This window comes from Cyrtonyx montezumae, unplaced genomic scaffold, assembly GCF_038088225.1.
Source record: "Cyrtonyx montezumae isolate F1298 unplaced genomic scaffold, pur_monq_1.0 scaffold_22, whole genome shotgun sequence".
Taxonomy (NCBI): domain Eukaryota; kingdom Metazoa; phylum Chordata; class Aves; order Galliformes; family Odontophoridae; genus Cyrtonyx; species Cyrtonyx montezumae.
In genome coordinates this window covers 3,047,429-3,067,034 of record NW_027071959.1, presented here as the reverse complement: position 1 = coordinate 3,067,034, position 19,606 = coordinate 3,047,429, and the positions used below count along the sequence as shown (strand labels likewise).

General features: G+C 53.3%; 1 protein-coding gene across 4 annotated transcripts in view; it reads right to left on the bottom strand.

Moving 5' to 3' along the window:
- Positions 1–17,638: 17,638 nt before the first annotated feature.
- ARHGEF12 (Rho guanine nucleotide exchange factor 12) overlaps positions 17,639–19,606 on the bottom strand; it is a 60,798-nt gene continuing 58,830 nt past the window's right edge. For all 4 annotated transcript variants that reach the window (XM_065738481.1, XM_065738482.1, XM_065738483.1 and 1 more), the window contains 2 exons: positions 18,859–18,931; positions 17,639–18,028 (listed from right to left, as the gene is read on the bottom strand). In XM_065738481.1, coding sequence (XP_065594553.1) covers positions 18,018–18,028; positions 18,859–18,931 — 84 coding nt within the window. In that variant the 3' untranslated portion in view covers positions 17,639–18,017. The remainder of the gene's footprint in view (positions 18,029–18,858; positions 18,932–19,606) is intronic.

Sequence of the window (19,606 nt, the reverse complement as noted above, 5' to 3'; positions counted from 1 at the left end):
GCTGAGTGCCACCAGCAGCTCTCCTGCCCCACGCACACACTGCAATGGCAGCTCTGACTTGCTGTGGTTATTCCCATTCTTTTCCATCTTCTCACTGTGGGCAGAAGGTGCAGCAAACAACAAAACCTCAGGGAAGAGCCCAGTGCTGCGTGTGAAGAAGTCCCCATGGATGCTCCCATCCTGCTCCCACCTCACAGCTCTGAGCTTCAGCAGGCTTGAAAGAACGCCTATTAATTACCCAACTGTAATGAACTGAATGAGCTTTAACTTATGAATCAGTGACCTGAGCGTTTTGGCATCATCACAAAAATCCAAGGGATGCCCAACCCCGATTGTGCCCCTTTGGACGAATGGTACCACCACTCATTTGCATCACCTCTAACAGCAAAACCACCCCAAAGAGACTGGAGGTTGTTCCCATAAGAGGAGCATGAGGAGTTAACTCATTGCAGACAACCATTCCACAGCTCAGTTTGCCATACTCTGGCTTTGCTGCTACCAAAGCTGGAAAGGACTGGGAGATGTTGTTTCCTCAGACCACTGCCAACGTGGAGCCCAATGGCAGTGCTGAGAGGGCTTTGCTGGAGCTCAGCTCCAGGAAGTCAAGAGATCACCATCAAAGCTTATAAATGTCTCAGGAAGATGGATGACTCCTAGGCCTGCACCCCAACACATCAGGATTTGGAAGAACTCGCAAGGAAAAACAGATTAACTTGTCCTGGAGGAGATTTATGCCCTTATGCCCAGCCTTTGCCACATCCAGTGTCAGAAATATTTCCATCCTTTAAAAAAAGACATATATATATAAAGAGAAAATCTTGACTACATAACCCTTGCTCTTCGTGGTTCTCATTCTCTCGCCATCCCCACGAGCGCCCAATCTGGATGACTTTGAGCTCAAGGATATCTTGCAGCAAAGCAGGTCTGCAGGCAGACACTGTGCTACGTGGGGGAGGACAGGCACACTGCTGGCATGGAGACCACAGGTACACTCTTCGTTTTTCCTTAGTTTAAAAAAAAGAAGAAAAAATAAATTGAAAAAAAGAAAAAAAAAGAATAAATAAAAGAACATTCCCAGTGCAAGCCTTTAAAAATCATTCTCAGATCAATTAATCAAAACAATCCACTTTGGGCAGTGAATCACAAACTTCTTCTCAGGGGGGAACAGCGGGGCATCCCTCCAAGGAGAAGCAGAAGGAAAGCAGCAGCACAAACCCCAGGAAAGGTGCTTCTGCCATCCGTGTATCGAAAGCTCTAATCACAATCCCATAAACGAGTTACCTTGATTAGCCAAGCCCGATTTGGGCACAGTTGTTCTTGTTTCCCTGACAGTGTTTGATCTGTTAAGTGCTTTCCATTTCCCCCCCCAGGCAGTGGTTCAGAAGGGTCATTACCATTCAGCAGACACACACGTGCCTGTCGTGTTTCGCTCTATTAGAGCCTGCCACGTTCACACAAAGACGGTTTTCAGCAGCTGCTTTCCCCATCCCCGACTGCTTCTGCAGTTGTGCAACTTGTCCCAACCTTTGCATGTTAATTAAAGGGAAGGAAGAGGCTGAGCTAAGAAGGGAGGAGTTGCAGAATGGTTGGCTTGGAAAGGACCTCAGGGATCACTCAACTCCGACCCTTTGCCGTGGGCTGGTTGCCCCACTCATTCAAGCACTAGGTCGGGTCACCCACGGCCCCATCCAACCTGGCCTTGAGCAGCTCCAGGGATGGAGATGTTTTCCTTGGGCCCACCATCAAAACCGTTGTGCTCCCACTTGTGGCGTAACCATAACTCTCTGTCATAAAGAGGGCACACATTTACACTGCCACAACCCAAACCACGTGTCTCTGCCATGTCCCCTGGTGCTGGAGGACAGTATCCCTGGTGGGTGGACAGACTGACATGGCCACAGCCACCACCAGCACCTAGCTCCAGTTTAGCACAGATGAATCATGCCGGTGGGCTTTGGTGCTGCATTTATTTCAGCATCACACACATGGCTGAGGAAGTCCTCTTTCCAAAGAAGACACACGCGAGCCTGGAGGCGCACAGTAATCCCTCCATCTCCATCCCTCCTCGCAGCCACCACCTCACACCTGACCCAGATGCAGCTGTTACCATTATTAATGCCCTAAGAAGTCCCATTAATTCTGTCTCTTCCCCCACACAGCCCTTCTGCTGACACAGGGCCTTTCCCAAAACGCGCCTTCTTGTTGCTGCCGTTTACACATTCTCCCGTCCCCATCTGTCCAGTTAATTACTTTGTGCAGTAGCCTGTTAGCTCCTTAAAAAAATGAAAAAAGACCCAATTATCATTCCGGGCAGCTCCTTCCCATCCCAGAGAAGAGCGCATCCCCAGCGCCGTGATGTCTTTGTTACCGCTTTCAGCTGACGACAGGCAGCACTCTGCAAGACTTCATTCCAATGGGACGAGGGCACAATTCCCAGCTCCCTTCTCCATGACATCTCCCTGCTCACCCCTCTGGGATTTCCCCCATCCATCCCCACACGCCCTTCTCCCCACCACGAGGCACACGGATGGGTGTCAGTGCTGTTCATTGGGGTGAAGGCAGGAGGGTTTCGCTCAGCTTCGCTTTCAATGAGAGCATTTTCCCCAGAACAAGGGGCTGAATTCAGCTGCTCGGTGCTGCCTGATTGCTGTGAGTTGCCAGAGTAACCGAGGGCTGGAGCTGCCAGGGCCACGCTGCAGGGAGGGATGGAGCTGATGGCTGGCACCACTCTGTCCCCAGTGGCACAGATGAGGGGTCCCAGCCCCCAAAATCTCCCTCTGAGCAGAAGTACACGGCCCCTGGAGATGCTGCATCATTCCTGGCACCCGCTGGGTGGGGATGCTCCATCCCTGCTGAAGTAGGGCAGCCCACTGTCACCCCAAGAACCAGCCCTGCACTCCCAGAGCTGCAATGCAGCTCTTCCAAAAGGTTTTTTCCCCATCTGAGATGCGGACACACAACACAACACCCTTCAGCCTGAAATAAGACACGCTGAGCTCTCCTGCTCTGTGCAGACAAACATGGCCTTAGGGGTCCAGGGCACCAAAGGTTGAACAGAAGCAGCTGTTTCAGGCAGAGAGGACATCATCTGTGCTTTGAGTGCCAATACAGCCATCAGATATAGGCCACTGTCCCTCAGCATCCCATGATATCCCTCACCCGGAGAGCAGGAGCCAGGCACTGCCCATAGCACACAGCCCCATGGCACATCCCAGCGCCAGTAACTCACTACAAGCCCTCCCCCCAACATTTCTACAGGCCCTGAAAGCCTCCATGTACATTTCCATATAAAATCCACCCTGATTTCCACGGAGGGAAAAAGAGGGTTGTGCTCCATGGGGAGCAGAAGGTGCACAGAGGCACTGATGTGGAGCAAAAGCAGTTGGTTATGGAAAAGTTTGGTCCCACTTCTCTTCTATTAGGGCCCTGCTATGAACTGGCCAGCAGGATGGAAGCAGTCACAAAGACCCCTGTCTGAAGGCCCCACTTCTCCCAACCATCCTGCTGCACAGATTCAGTACCCAAAGAGGCAGTCACTTCGAGCCGAGCTCACGGCCCAGACAGAAGCAACAGCCACAGGGTGATGCTCCTGCTCTGTTACACACCCCTGGGCCGGTGCCTTATCTCCCTTTGGTTCCTGCAACCTTCCCTCCCCTTCTGCCCAAGAAGGATGGGACAGCCCTAACCCATCGCCACTGCACGCAGCTATCAGCAGCACTGCTCCCCTGATGGATTCACCCTCTGCCTCTGCAGGCTGTACCCATTTGTTCGCTGCCTTTTGCTCCCAGACCCCATAAAGAACTTTCCCCTGTCATCATTAGGGCCGGAGCCTTTCCACAGCCGCTGACTAACGGCTCCCGGAGGCTCCGTGTGACTCTGCTCCTTTTACAAATATCCCACTTTACCTCATTTCTGATGCAAAAGAACAATGCCCCAAACACAGAGCAACTCTGAGCTCTAAGGCTGCGGTGAACGCGTGCCATGAGCACACGTGTGTGCACATACAGACTCACTCTGCCAGGCTCAGCCACTTGCACACTCCCTGTTGTTTAAATTAAGCAGATATATCCTCACAGAGGGGAAAAAAGAAGGGCCAGCACACACACACACACACACACCAGCTGGCTGGATAATTTCCATCTCCTTAAAGCCATCCCTTCAGTAATTGGAGGTTTTGGATGCTCTAATGAGGTTAACACCAGTCCCACCCACGGTGCAAAGTTCAGAAAGAAAATGTGGAAGAAATTGAACAACACACACACAAAAAAAGGTGCAGTGAATTTAAACTCCAACACAGCCAGCTCCATGGGAGCACCCAGATACACAGTGCAGCACATCCCACGCTGGGGTTCCCCAAACACCCACCTCCCTGCTGAGCTGACCAAGGAGCTGTCCCACCAAGCCAGGCTGCTGCTGACATAGAAACACAGAATCACTCAGGTTGGAAAAGATCATCGAGTCCAACCACAACCTAACTGTACTACCCTAACAGCCCTCTGCTAAATCAAGACCCTGAGCATCACATCCGAACAGTTTTTAGACACATCCAGGGATGGTGACTCAACCATCTCACTGGGGAGCATATTCCAGTGCTTAACAACCCTTTCTGTAGAGAAGATGCTCAAGACACGCTCAATGCTCCACGCTTGCACTTGAACAAAAGTCCATAGAATTGTTAAGGTCAGAAAAGAGCACTGAGATCATCCAGCACAACCGCCATCAAAGGTCAGTGCTTCACCAACAGACTCACTTCTTCCCTAGAGCAGAGCTCTTCATCACCCCACACAGCCCAGTGGTGGAAATTAAACCAACACTCATGGCCACTGCCCCATGGAAAGCCTTACAGCCCAACCAACCCTCCAGCACCACGCTTCGGTGGGGGGAAAGGGAAAGGGAAAGAGCCCCTTCCACTTGGTCGAGTCCCCTCTCCAGCAAAGGGCTGCGGCAAAACTCTCCATTAGACACGGCTGGCAAACTTGAAGGGAATAAAAGGGACCCGTGAGTAATGCGACGCTATAAAAACATTACCACCTCAGTAATGGGAAAATCAAAACCTCCCCGTAAACAAACCCGCGGAAACACGAGCGCTTGAGCCGAGGTGCACAGCTCCAAAGCTCCACCTGCACAACTGCACCTCGAACACCTCAAACACTTTGTGGGGAGCAACGTCTCACGCAGCAGCTCAGAAATGGTGCATTTCTGGTCCTGACATACGGGCAAACACACAGGCACTGCCTGCGGTGCCCGGGAACGGCCGCTGCCGGCACGAGCTGAGGGGCAGCGGCTCTACCGAGCATATGCACAGCTTTAAGAGCTGCATTTATGCAAGCAAATGGAGCGTGGCAGCTGCACTGCATTAACGCCGATGTCTGCAAAATGGACTCAAGTATTTCTGTTACCGGGACTGGAGATCCGCTCAGCACAACCGAGGAGAGCTCAGCACCGCATGGGAGGACGGAAGGCCAGGAGCATCTGAGGACAACTCGCCTTGCGTGCGGCAGCTTTGTTACAGACCTTAACTCCTGCCTCTTACGAAGTCATTTTCCCATTCCTGGATGTCACCTGTAGATCTCCCTTCATTTTGTTCCCCTCCCCATCTCCCCACTGCTGGAACAAACCCTGTGCCATCCTCCTTTTGACACAGCGACATTCCCCACGATCTGAGTTCTCATACAATGCGATAATTGACTCAGTCTCCAAAGGATAAACATGTCAAGATATGAAAATCTCTCCTTCCCAACCCCCCCACCCCCCGTTCCTCACCAATGCAATGAAGATGTGATTGAAAACGCCGCGTTCTGGGTGTATGAGCTATATTCTCCTAATCCATCATCCAAAATAAATTGTTCTAATCATTTCTGCTAGTCAGAGGCTCCTCCAAGTCAGACGAGCCAAAAGCAGAAGTTTAAACACACTCAACACGGCGGCAAGAATATCCCTCTCCCTCCCCCCTACGCAAACGTTCGATCATCATCTCTCACCCGGGGTTAATTAATCTTTCTGAAGCACTCAAGCCCACCGAACACACGGCGGAACGATCCTGGAGAGCAGCTGAAGGCTGCAGAGCAGCTCCTGCAGCTCACCAGCCAGCCCAACACCATGGGGCATCCCACGAGCCTCCTTTAGGAAAGCAAGCAATGACTGCATTGCACGGAGGGTACAGGAGGAGCATCATCAGCGCTGGGATTTATGGGGCTGTGCTGCACGCAGAGGACGTGGGGATGCAGAGCTCCACCAGACCCCAGGGATGACATTGGCTTTGGTTTTTCTCTTTTCCTGTTCCCATAAAGCACTTTACACTTCCATAATTGAACCTTCAGCAACGAAGAACCTCTAATGGATGAAGCAATTTCAGGGGAAGCTGGGATCCTAAATCCAGCCAGACAACCAGGTCCCTAAATCCAGGCAGGGAACAGCTCCCGGGCTGAGCTCAAGGCATCCCTGGTTCAATCCTTGTCTCAGGCCACTTAACAGCTGTGAAGGATGAGGTGCATTACGGTTCTCAGGGAGAGGAAGGACGGCACGGGCTGAGATCACTCAAAGAGGAGGAGATGGTGCTAATTATACTGCCAGCAAAACAGAATCACTGGGGGAGAAAATACGAACAGTGAAGGCTCTGAGTGGTGCCAGAGCAGCTCTGGCAGTGGTGGGCCACCACCCAGGAGCTACCCACTGCCACGCTGCCAGGCAATCAGTGAGCACTCAATTAACAGATACATCACCACCTTAAGCAAAAGGTGTTTGAGAAAATGGTGCTCTCCCTCCTGCTATAAAGCAGGAAGATAAAGCAGAAGAGGGAGGAAGCTTGCTGGAGAGGATGGGCAACCTAGCATTGCCCGTTGCATGAAGAAATGGATGACTGTTGTACAGCACTGCCCAGAGGAACACAACTTCAGCGCTGTGCCGGTGGATTTTGCCCTTAACGAGAGATTAACGACATAATTAAAAGCTCTGAAGGACAATAAGGACCGTACTCTGAGCTTTGTTTGCTACTGCCTCGCACTGAGTGTTTCCATACCACGCTGCCACGCTCTGCAGTTCAGCTACAGCAGCTCAAGATGTATCATTTCAATTTAAAAACGGCCAGTCTACCCAGCCCTGGGTAATTTGCTCCTGCGCTTACCTACAAAGCTGCACAAACATAAAACATGCCTTTCTGCTCACCAGAATTGATCTCTCCTGAGTGCTCACAGAGCCAAGCCCTGCCTTGGTGCCTCAGCTCCTGCCCTGGGCGTGTATTCACAGCCAGCACTCAAATCCCCCCTAAACCCTCTCCTCATTACAGAACAGAGATGAGTCCCAACCTCTCCCCCATGCTCTACAGGCCCCAAATCATCTCCTGTAGCCCTCCTCTTATCTCTCAACCAGTTTGCCAACATAATTTTTAAGGTATAGATACCAGGGCTGCACACAACGCTCTTCCTACTTGTATTCATTATTTCTCTGCTCAGACTGCCAAAGATAGCAGGAACACTCCCCAAGAATTCACACCACACCAGGACCAGCTCGTTATTGATAAGATAATGAAATTAAGCTCTGGCTCCTCACCTTGGCAGCAGTTCCCAGCACTGCCTGTCTTCCAGGTGTGGGTTCTGCCCCCTGCCCTCGTTAGCAGGGATTAGTAAATGAGCACCATCAGGGCTGCCTGCACATTTCAGAGGATCACAGAACTGTAGGGGTTGGAAGGGACCCCCTAGAGATTATGGAGTTTAACCACCCCTGCCAAAGCAGCTCTGTAGATCGGGTTGCACAGGTAGGCATCCCGGTGGGTCTTGAATGTCTCCAAAGAAGGAGACTCCACCACCTCTCTGCGCAGCTCCAGTGCTCCATCACCCTACACTTCCCCTTTTTCCACCATAAATACCCAATACTTTGACTCAGCATCAGCTCCCATCCTCAAACCCACGCGCGCCACCTCAGCTTGATGACACACATCGGGCTGCAAGACCCCAGAACCCAACCACACGTTGCACTTCAGGCCGCGCCACGAGCACGGTGCCAGAGCTCATCATCCAACACCGGGTGGGAACCACCAGCCCAGCAGGAGGGATGCAGAGCCATGGGTCTGCTCCCACCACCCTCTCCCTCCTCATTCCCCACGGCAGCTGGAAGCCAACACCTCTGGGTGTTGCAGCCATCGTCTCAAAAAGATTTGTCGTGGAAGACACGGGAGTGCTGACATCTGAAGACAAACACGATGCAGATTTCTCAACTGTTCACAGCGCATTATGGAAATACATTCTTGGGGACCATTAAATATGGGATTATTGACTAGATAGCAGCTCAATGGACTAGCTTGCAAATACATCTTTCGACAATTCTTAAAATGCAGATTAATTATCCAACAGACCGGAACGTTGCCTTTTTTTTTTTCCTTCTTCCCACAGACTTCCTAATGATGTGTGCATAAACAAACATCCAGACAGCTCTGTTTGCATTTGTGACGGCTGCGACGCTCCTCAGTAACTAAATAGCGACTGAGGGGACTTCAATCTTGTTTAACACTCAGCAGGAGCAGAACAAAAGCCGTGTCAGCCCCAATCACAGCACAATGGCTTACGTTAAGGACCCCTGGGAGGTCCAACTGGCCTAAAACCAAAATACCCATTTGTCAAGCACAGAACTTCAGGTAGCAATGAATTCTTTCTGTGGTTACGCTGTTAAGGTTTTGTTAAGGAGACAACAACACTGACAGCCAATGCAGAGCTGCTCATATCGATGCTGTGATGGTTATATATTCCCATCGACGTGGGTCTAAAGGTGCTGTACTGCAGAGACCCCGCGGCAGAACCTACAAACCCCATCCTGGCTCCCAGTTTGGCATTCATAGGGTTGAGCACAGTGATTTTCTTTCAATATACGTTACCACACAGTGCCACCGAGACCGGAAAACACCGCTAGGAGTAGACGATGCTGCGCCCATCGGATGGCAGAGCCGATGCAAAGGAAGTGTGAAACATTATTATTCCACTTCACACCCACTTCCCCTCGGCGCCGACGGCAGCACAGAGCTGCAGGGCAGTGATGAATGAAACCCGGGGAGCGGCAGATGCTCTGCATCATCCCATCATCCTGCCCCAAACACCGCTCGGTCTGAAGGAGATGCGATGGCTGCGTGCAGGGCTGTCCGTGCACACACGTCACACACCCGCTGCCCCCACAGTGCACGCAAGGAGAAGGAAAACAGAGATCCCACCCCCAACGTGACGGACCCAGAGCACTGCTTCACAGCAGCAGCGGCATCTCGAAGGAGAGCAGCACGTGGGAAACGGGTACAAATACCACTCGGTGCCACGGGGTCCCAGAGCTCGCCCGACTCGTTTGTGCCCGGGATGCATTTCTGCAGACTCATTACAAAGCCCCGCAGAGCAGCGGTTCCGGGGTCAGGGCAGAATTTCCATCAGCCGTAGCCCAGCTTGGGATCACCGCCGTGATCAATTCCTCCCGCTTATGCATATGCAACACGGCAGAGACGAAGCTCCTCCGTTTCCACATCGCCGTGCAGATGCCGAGCGAGCCAAACAAAGTGGGAAGCGGGCGGGGAGGAGCGCGGCACCAAACCTACACGCACGGCTCCCTCCCTCACGAAGGATGCTAATCAATCCCGCAGGAGGAGATCGGACACGGGGACCGCTGGGGGGACGTGCAGCCCCATAACCCCCCCTGCTCCTCCATGATGCTCCCGTTTTCTTAACCAGGAAAGCTGGCACCTCCCCCCCCCCCCGCAGAGCTGTTCATTGCCCACATTCTCCTATTTGTTTCCCAGAAATAGACCACTGGCTGAACCTAATGAGGAAATCAACATAATTAGGTCCGTGGGTACATCCTCAGCCCCCATTTTGTTAAGCTCCCGACCCGCGGCAGCATTAGCAAGGAAGGTGCACTGCTGCGAGCCCATCCTCTGTAAGGTTCAGCAATCTGACCCCTGGGTCAGCCCCATGCAACTAATGGAGAGCTAATGAGCCCCACCTGCCTGATCGCTGTGCTCCACATCGGGTTTGCTGGGTTTGCAACGGCATCCCATGGCAAACAGCTCCACTGAGGTCCCTGCCTCGGTGGCAGCAGCAAGCAGGGGGACCGAGCCGTCCCCACTGTCACCCCTTTATTTACTTGGTGCCCTCAGCTGCACCGCTCTGACCTACAGATCTACAACACCTGCACCCCATGACTCCCTCTTTAAACCACTCACCGGTGATGTACTGCACGCGGGGATGTCGTGATGCAGAGCAGCAGTGGCCCTCTGCCCTCTGCCACAGCCCCGGGTGCCTCCAAGCACCGCTGTGACACTGCTGTCCCCAGCACGAGGCTTCCCATAGAGCACAGCGAGCAGCCAACAAGTGCTGGGGCAGCCCACCCGTGGGGACACGTGTGCAGACAACCCCTGAGCTCTGCTGCTCACACCCAGTCCCTGCCGCCCCCAGTAACCCAGACCGCCCAGCAGAGCGAGAAAGAGGCAGAATCCGGCCCTTAACTTATGCTGCGCATGAAGATCTCCCCCTAAAGACGGCGAGAACCGACACACGCAGCCCAGCCACGTCCCCAGGCCTTCGCTAAGGGCACTGCCCAGCACCGCCTGCATGCGAAATTAGCTCAGCCCACACGCAAGGAAATGGAAGTTTGTCGGAGGAGCAGTGATGGCACACACACGCTGATCCCCGGGTCTGCATCCCCCCCGGAGGGGCTGAGCCCTCCCCTGGGCCGTGCACGCACCCCCTCCATCCCCCCCGGGGCCGTCTGCTCCCAGCACCGCTGTGGCACAAAGCAGAGCTCCTGCAGCTGCTCTCCGAGCAGACCCGACATCTCCAACCCCGCTCCCAACAACAAATGAACACCGCACGCGGGGAATCAAACCCCTGCCACACCGCGTGAGCCACGCACACAACTTTCCCAACTTCTGGCTGCGCTCGGCAACCCCGACCCCAAATGGAAAGCGATGGGAAAAGGTCGAGCATCACTCCCCAGCCCCGGCGGTCCCCCCACGCACACACGCGCGGCACAAACACGGGAGCACCACTGCAGCCGTCTCCCACCGAAGCAAAGCGGAGCGGCGGAGGCAGAGCAGCAGCACCGAGCTCCCACCCGCGGGCACACGGCGCTCGGTACGCGGTGCGGGGACGGTACCGGGGATGCTCCACCGATGGTGCTGCCACCCCGGGGGGAGGGGGGGGGGAGAGGGGGAGGCTCGGTGCCCGCTCGCTGCAGCCGGGGCTCAGGGACACAGCTGAGCCCGACAGCCGGGGAGGAAGGCCCCGGGGAGGCTGCGGGTTCCCCGGCACCGCTTCGCCGCAGCGCAGCCGACGTGAGGTCACGGTCCCGAGGGTCGCACCTCGGAGGGCTCAGCGGGGATGGGAACCACGGAAGCGGTGCGGGCGCGGCACAGAGGGCTCCGCCGGAGTTCGGGCGGAGGGAAACGGAGCGAAGTTGGGCCCAGGATGGGAGGTTGGGGGCTGGGGGGGGTCCGCACGGTTCCCCGCCGCGGTCCGCGCAGCACCGGTCCGCACGGCTGCGCACACCACCAGCAGCACCGGTCCAACTCCGCATTCCGCAACAACGCGCCGTCCCTCTCCCGTCCGAAGGCTGCGAACAACGGCCACGCGGAACATCGCCCCTCCGCCGCGCGCGGAGCATCCCCCGGACCACCACCCCCTCCCCCCTCCCGGCTCCCCGCACTCTCCCAACTTCGGTTCCCCCACATCGCGAGGTGGGTACCCCACGGCACTGCCCCGCTGCCCCCCCGGGCTGCTCCTACCTGCGCGGCGCGGCTCTGCCCGCGGTGCTCCGGGTCCGCTCCGCCTGATCGGGGCCCCCAGCGGCCACAGGGGGAAGTGCAGGGGGCGGGGGGCGGCGGGGGGGGGTGGGGGTGAGGGGCAGGGGGAGGGAGGAGGGGTGGGATGGGGTGGGAGGAGGGGAAGGGGCGGGGGAATGGGATGGGGATGGGATAGGAGGCAAGGGAAGGGGTAGAGGGATGGGATAGGGTGGAGAGGAGGATGGGGCCGGGGTGAGCAGTGCAGGGTGGAGGGATGAAGGGAAAGAGAAGGACGGGGCACGATAGAGGGGTGCAGAGGACTGAGGGTGGAGGGATGCCTGTGGGGGCTGATGGAGGGACGGAGCGAGGAGGATGTGGGCAGGATAGAGGGGTGCGGGGATGGAGGGATGAAGGAAGCTGGGATGCAGGGAGCGCTGCTTCCAAATGGGATCAGTTTTCCTAAGACTCAGCACTCCTGGGAGGAATGCTTGATTTCTGGAAGGGCTCTGCCTTCTGCCCACATATCCCACCTCATTTCTTGCTCTGGGCCTCACCTCTGTCACCCACAGCCCCTCTTCTCCCCACATTCTGTACAATCACAGAACCATGAAATGGTTTGAGGTGGAAAGGGCCTTACAGCCCCCTCTGGCCCCACCTGCCCTGCCTTGGGAGCACGGGGTGAGATGCACCACCACACAGCTCCTAAAATCTCCATGCAAAGAGACATCCCACAGTGCTGGGAGCCAGGAGTGGGGCGGACAGGACCTGCCCCATAGCATTCCTCAGCTATAGGGCACCAGGAACGCTGCACCAGGGCTGGTTCCCAGGCAGTGTCTCCGTGGGCTGTGCTGCTCTGTCCTCCTCCACTGTACTGTGGTTCTGTTTCCCAGTTTGGCTGTTTGTTTTTTAGAAGTGAGAAAAACAAAGCTTGTAACCCATCTATTAGCTGGACTCCTGCTTTTGGAGCAATGAACTCTCATTTGACAGAAATTCATCTTCCCCTCCTGCTGGGATGAAAGAGAAACAGAATCAACTTCACAAGAGAAAATCCGCCTCTGCTCCAGAGACAGATTGCTCACAGGGCACGCAGGGAACAGGAGCTTCGAGCTCATCCCTTACACATCACTCCCTGCAGGACAACAGCCACAGCTCATCACTCAGTGAGCAATCCCCCTCCACAGATGGGCCCACCTGGACACCCCGGGACCCCTCATTCCCAGCATGGCACAGTGCTCCCCTACATCCCAGCTGTGTTTCCCTTTCATTTATGACTACATCCCTCCAGGTGCTGTTGTTGGGCTGGGTTTGGGCACAGCGATGGGCTCAGGGCTGAGCACAGAGTGGTCCCACCCACTGTCAATGGGATGGGCTGAGCCACGCTCCCCTCTTCCCCTTCTCCTTCTGCCTCTGAGTTTAAGGCTCCAACCTCATCTGCTCCCTCCCATTGCTCGGCCCATCTCTCGGATGCTCAGCATTTGCAGTCCCAACGGGGATCTGGGAGTGCTCCCCCACTGCACAGAGCCCTCTGCAATGCACCTTTGTGATGACAGAGAGACTTTCAGGTGAGAAACAATTACAAAAAGAGAGCGATGGAGAAGGAAACCACCTTCAGAAGACAACGCCGTGGCCCAACCTGGCTGCTAAAGCAGACAACGGGTTGGGTTGGGAAGACCTCAAAGGTCACCTCGTTCCAAACCTTTGCTATAGGCAGGGACACCCCCCCATAGAGCAGGCTGCTCACAGCCCCATTCAACCTCCAGCGAGGGGGCACCCACAAAGAAATCAAACCTCCAAGAGGAGGGGGAAGGAGATGTGCTCGTGGACAACGGATCCAGACCGTATAAACTACAGCAAAGCCTCCAGAGGGCCGACAGGAGCACAGATGTACTCTCCTACCCATGGAGCTCCACTTAACGCCGTTTATTCTGAGTAAACATCACCAAGGAGGTTCAAATATTGATGGGGGGAAATACTTCAGCGCTGAATGAGCCGCAGACATCTGGAAACAAACAAACTCCTGCAGGAAAGAGGAGGAGGAGATATTTTGGGTGCTGAGCTGCAGCTGTATGGAGAGGAGAAGGGGAGTGGTGCTGCTGGGGTCTTCCAATGTGCCCCAGTGTTTGGGGGGGAAACAGCCACTGCCTGAAGTGTGTGAATGGGTGATAGAGGGAAAAACGTCCCAACAATGTAACCCAGAACGTGTAGGACCTCTGAGGTTGGAAAAGGCCAGCGAGGTCATGGGGTCAACCAAACCATACACACTCCTGGGACTGAAGAGCTCCAGTCCTCCCTGCTGCTCTTCTCCCCCACGTGTGGAGGCAGCGAGATGAAATCCAGGACTGAATGCGTGTGAAAGAGCTCTGGAAGGTGCAGTGAGGTCTCCCCCATCCCTGCACGGATTCAAGGGCACGGGCTGCAGGAGCAGCTCAGCTGTTTACGTGGAATCATTTATTTACAGCAGCGCAATAAAGGGAATATATAAAATAACATTCAAACAGGCAAAACACGAGCAGCATCATTAGGAGAGAATAATAGGGCTCTGATTACCGATTATATTACAGCAAGCTCTCCAGAAACTTCATACACACACACACTGCAGAAGGAAAAGCAGGAGGGAGCGCTCAGCTCCTGTGCTGTCACCAGGAGCAAACCCCCATGGCAGCACAGCAGGATGACGGCGACGCGAAGCCGCAGCTTTCCAGCCGAGCAGCGATGCTGCAGGGGAAGAAACGAGTCCAGAAAAGGCTTCATGACGGCGGCTGGCAATGAGCTGCGCTGAAAGGCCGCCTACAGACGGCAGCGTACCCGAGCGGGACGTGCAGCACATCCCCCCTTCCCCCATCCCACCCGTGAGAGCACTGCCGACCCGGAGAGCAGCACAGCCCCATCCTCTGCTGTGCCCGCGGCGTGCTGCCCCCGAGGAGGGCTCCCCGTGCCCCAGAGCAACAAAGCTGCACCCCAAAAAAACCACCACCACTCACAGCTGCTTTCCTTTAAGCTTCTTTAATGATATCTGAAACGCGTAAATTTTCTATTTCCCAGATCCTGAAAACAAGATTTTTTTTTCTTTTTTTTTTTTTATTAAGTGACCAATATTTAATTCCAGAAACATCCAACCTTATCAGCTAAAGTCATAAAAGAGCTATTTTACAAACATACATCTGGATAATTAGAGCAATAAAGTCTTTTTTTAGACATTCAAACATGATCAGTAAAAATACAGGATTATTCATAAAGATTTCTCGTGTACTTTTTAAAGAATACCTCCAGATTTCTTTTTTCTTTTCTTTTCTCCTTCTCTTTAAAGTAAATCTCTGTTAAGAGTACGTGATTGTGTGTCGTACAAAGCAAATAAAAACGTTCTAAGAATGGAGGGAGCTCCGAAGGACTGAATTTGAAACCCAACAGCAGTGTTTTGGCTGCAGTGTCCCTTTTGCAGTACATCTGCGTGTCAGTTGGCACCTCTGGGGGGTGGGGGGGGGTTTCTTTGGGGAGCAGAGAGTGAAAACAACGGTGGGTACCACCTCGAGGTTGGGGGAGGAAGGGCAACGTTGGAGGAAGGATGCACTGGGGAACAGAAACCAGGGAGCACTGCCCTGCTCTGCCATCCAGGCTGAGAAAAGGAATGTACAGTCGCAAATCAGAATGCTTTCTTACCCTGGAAACTGGGATTGAAGAAAGGGTAACGTTATGGCTTGGAGGGAGGGGGAAGGGAATCCTGAAAAGTGCATTTAGCTCCAGCTCCTTCCGCACAGCGAGGCACGGCCTGAGGTCTGCCATACAGTAGATGTGCCAGAGGGTAGAAAGGAATCCCTCACTATTCCAGGTTAATGCACACAGGAGGGGAAGGATCCCTGACCCTGCCACCATTTCTCCAGAGGAGTAATGCCCTGTTTGCTGGGATGAGCAATGCAGCAGCAGCAGGAGGGCTGAAACAGAAACCCCCCCCAGGACAGAGCACGGCGTGACCTTTCTGTTTGCCATACAACTGCATTCAATCGGTCCACTGCTCCTACAGCTCCTGCACTGCCACCTGCCAGCCCAGCACGAAGCAAGGATGCTTCCCCCTGAGCATCCCGAGAGGAGAAGGGGACAGAGCTGCCCCTGGCCTCGTCCCAGCTCACATCCAGCATTGTGCTCGTGTTTCTGGAGTGTGGGATGCAGACCAGCATCGTGCCGACTGCCCAAGGGGGGGTGGGGTGGGGAGGGGAGTCCTTTTCTGTAGGGGAGCTGCAGCCCAGCTCCCTTTCTGGCAGGATCAGGTAAAGCTGCAGCATCACTATGAGGCAGCATCCTACTTGTGGGGCTCAGCAGAGGAAGAGCGGATGGATGCCCACAACCGAAGGAACCGTGCTGCTGAAGGTGAGGAGGGGACATCCCAGAGGGCTGGGGAGGAGGGGAGCTCCTGGCTAATACTGACAGTGTGTCCATGGGGTGAGCAGGACGGGCCTGAGCGGGGCCCGAGGAAGAAGCAGCTCCTGCCAGCATGGAAGAGAACACTTTGGCTTGTTGTGTTGGCAGTGCAATGCTCCTGCTGGTGAACAATGATACCGTGTGCAATCAGCTCTTCCAAAAGAGGAACTCCTCCCTGCTCTGTGAGGGACCGAGGCTCCTTCGTTCACACCAGGCCCCAAATCCTCTCTGCATGAACTTATCCCTTGCCTGTTCCTAATGGAAGAAGAACAAGGATCTCTTTTTCAGCTAAATTAAAAAAAAAAAAAAGAGAGAGATCTGAATCTCTGCCAACAGCTTACGAGAAAACGTTGGTTTGAAAGGAGCAGGGATCTTTCTGCTGACCAAAGACAGATCCTCAGCACTTCATGATCCACGCAATTGCAGCAGCTACTGCAGTTCTGATGGGTTGATGGGATTTATGGGGTTGGCATGCTGTTCAGTTCAGGTTTGTTCAACAGCTTAAAACTTGGAAAGGGGGTGGAAAAAGAGACTGCCTTGCATGCTTTGCACCAGAGCTGCCCCACTTGCACAGCCACCCCAGGACCGAGCCCAGGGCAGTGCACGGCCAGCAGAGGCTGATGGTTACACCTTGTTCCCAACCCAAACCCCATCAGAACTGGCCCAGGGAAGTGCTGGAGAGCTGCCTCAGCCTCCCTTGCTTTGCACATCTCTGTTTCAGTGAGAACACATTGGCACAAAAAAGATACAACAACCGAACACCCCGAGCCCTCAGCAAGACATACGTTCAGGTACTAGAATTTACTGGCCCTATAATCAGCAGTACCTGTGGCTAACTCATGGCAGCCCTTGTTCATTCAGTAGTGAATCAGGGACGGACACCCATCCGCCCCACATCTTTGAAACACTTCTGGGTTTGCATTTTCTTCTTCTTTTTTTTTTTTTTTTGATCCAGAGAAGAGTTACAAAAGTGCTGCAGGTCCAAGAGTTTTTTTTTTTTTTTATCACTTTACAAAGGAGACAATGATCAAAGCCAACGAAGTCAGGAAAGAAATTAAACCTATTCTCCTCTCCCAGTTTCGCCTCACGTGTCAACAAAGGAGAACCCTAATGGGAGAGAGCTGGGGGGGAGGGAAGAGCTCTGCCCAAGTGCCTGGCTACTTAGTGCATGGAAAACTCCTGCTGGACACGTAGTGACGTGAGCATTTCCCATGCAACCGTTGAACACACACAGTCCCAGCCACAGGTCACTGTGACACCTTCATAAGAAGCTCTTTGCGTGGCAGTCCTGGCGCCAGCAGGGAGTGCACAGTGCAGTGAAGTGAAGGTACACTTGCACACGTGCACACCCCCTCCCCTGGGACCCAGAGAGGCTCAGGAGCTGGGGGGAGGCACAGTGTACTGGATGCACAGGGCTACAACTGTCACTACCCAATTATAACAGAACCACGACAACAACAACGACAACAAAAAGGCAGATTAAAAAAATTAAAATGTGCTTTTGATACACGGAATGAAGTCAAATAAATACAATGATTTTTTCTTTTTTTAAATGTCTAAATACATTTTTTTTTTTTATATCCTACACCCAAAGCTCTGTACATTTGGTTTGGTTTTTCTGTTTTGAAAAAAAAAAAAGAATTTCTGGTAGCAAGGGGAGGAGGAGCAGAATTGAACAGACTCCCTCACTGATAAGATAGTGCAGATGCCCCACAGGAAAAGCACCCATGCCCGCTTTGCTAAAGGATGGTTCATGTTTGGATGGTCCAAACCCTCTTGTCTTAAGTCCATAAGGAAGACAGCGGGTGCTGGGTCCTGATGCTCCTTCATCCAATCTTCAGCCATCCTGAAAACATGACTAACTTTTCTCTGATGGAGGAAAAAGAAAAAACAATGGTAGTGAGAGGAGGGGGCAATGAGAGATGACTCTACAGCTTCCTGAAGGGAGGTTGTGATGAGGAGGGGTTCGGCCTCTTCTCCCAGGCAACAAACAGGACCCGAGGAAACGGCCACAAATTGCACCAGAGGAGGTTTAGATTGGACATAAGGATAAACTTTTTATCTCAGAGAGTGGTCAGGCCCTGGGATGGCCTGCACAGGGAGCTGGTGGACTCGTTGTCTGGATGAGGAGCTACGAGATATGGTTCAGCAGCTTGTGGTAGCAATGGGAATGGGTGGACAGTTGGATCAGATGATCCCATAGGTCCTTTCCAACCTTGTGATTCTATGACTGTCTGATATCTCTGAAAACTAGCACCAGCAGGGAAAGCATGTTGATGTGAGAGAGAGAGCAAACGTTTAACCTGAATTCCAGCAGCTATGTAGTGCCAGGGGTCAACTTAGAGACCCACAGCAGCCACTTCACACAGTGCCAGAGACCTCTCAGAGAAAGAGGACAGACTGGAATCACCCCACACATTCAGAAATCTCTGTTTAGGAGTTTACATTGACCCAGCCTTCTTAGAAGAGAAGCTGCACATCCTCAGATGGAGGTTCAGGTGAACAAGCTCCTCTGCACTTGTGGGATTCATTGGATTCATCTGACCTTTCTTGGAATCAACACCCTGGTGGAGATGCTGAAGCAGATGAAGCTTTTTATTTGTGTGTACAAAATGTTAACAACTGACTGTGCCCTCTTTGGTTCATGTCTGATGTCACTGTGCCACACACTACCCATTCCAGAAGGTCTGGTTGCATACCTGAGTGCTCTCCTGTGGAGGCTGACCCAGCCAGCCCTTGGCGACGGAGAATGATGTAGTCTTCCTCAACCTCCTGAAAAAACAAAAACAAAAACACCCCTCCAGTGGCTTTGTCTCACTCTATCAAGCGAATGAAGAGGGCTTCGAATGGGAAAAGATGAGTTTTGCTGCAGGAGAGCAGACTGGAATCATCTTTGTTGCTACAGTGACCCACACGGGATCTCAGGACCTTCATTCAGCCTTCCCTTCCCACACAATATTCCACTCCTCTTCATGTTTGAGTTCAATTTAAGGCTGGTTATGAACTTCACGTGTTGATCAGGATTACCTTAAGTCTCCTACAGCAAATGCTACGCTGTATGGGTAAACGTTCTAAACATACAAAAAATTATTCTGGATATAGTGAAGTTGAAAGCTTCATTATTACCCTCGTGCAACTTCCTGCCTCCTCCTGCAGGCAGCAGCACACAACAAGAGTCAACACATGTTTGTATGTCAGTAGGTGATACACGTTAGGCCAGAGGTCCCTTCAAAACTCCCCCATTTGCAGACATGAACTTTTGTCCTGTCCCTGAAGAACGGCTCCAAACTGAAAGCAAAGCAGCATGCACATACCTCCAGCAGGACTGTAACCCTCAGCCAGTGCAAGCAAATGGCACCGAGTGCCTCCTTCAGTGGCTTCCAGAGGTAAGAGCCAGAGACCAAAACAGTCACGACCCCCTCCCCCAAAATTTTCAACTTCTTTTCT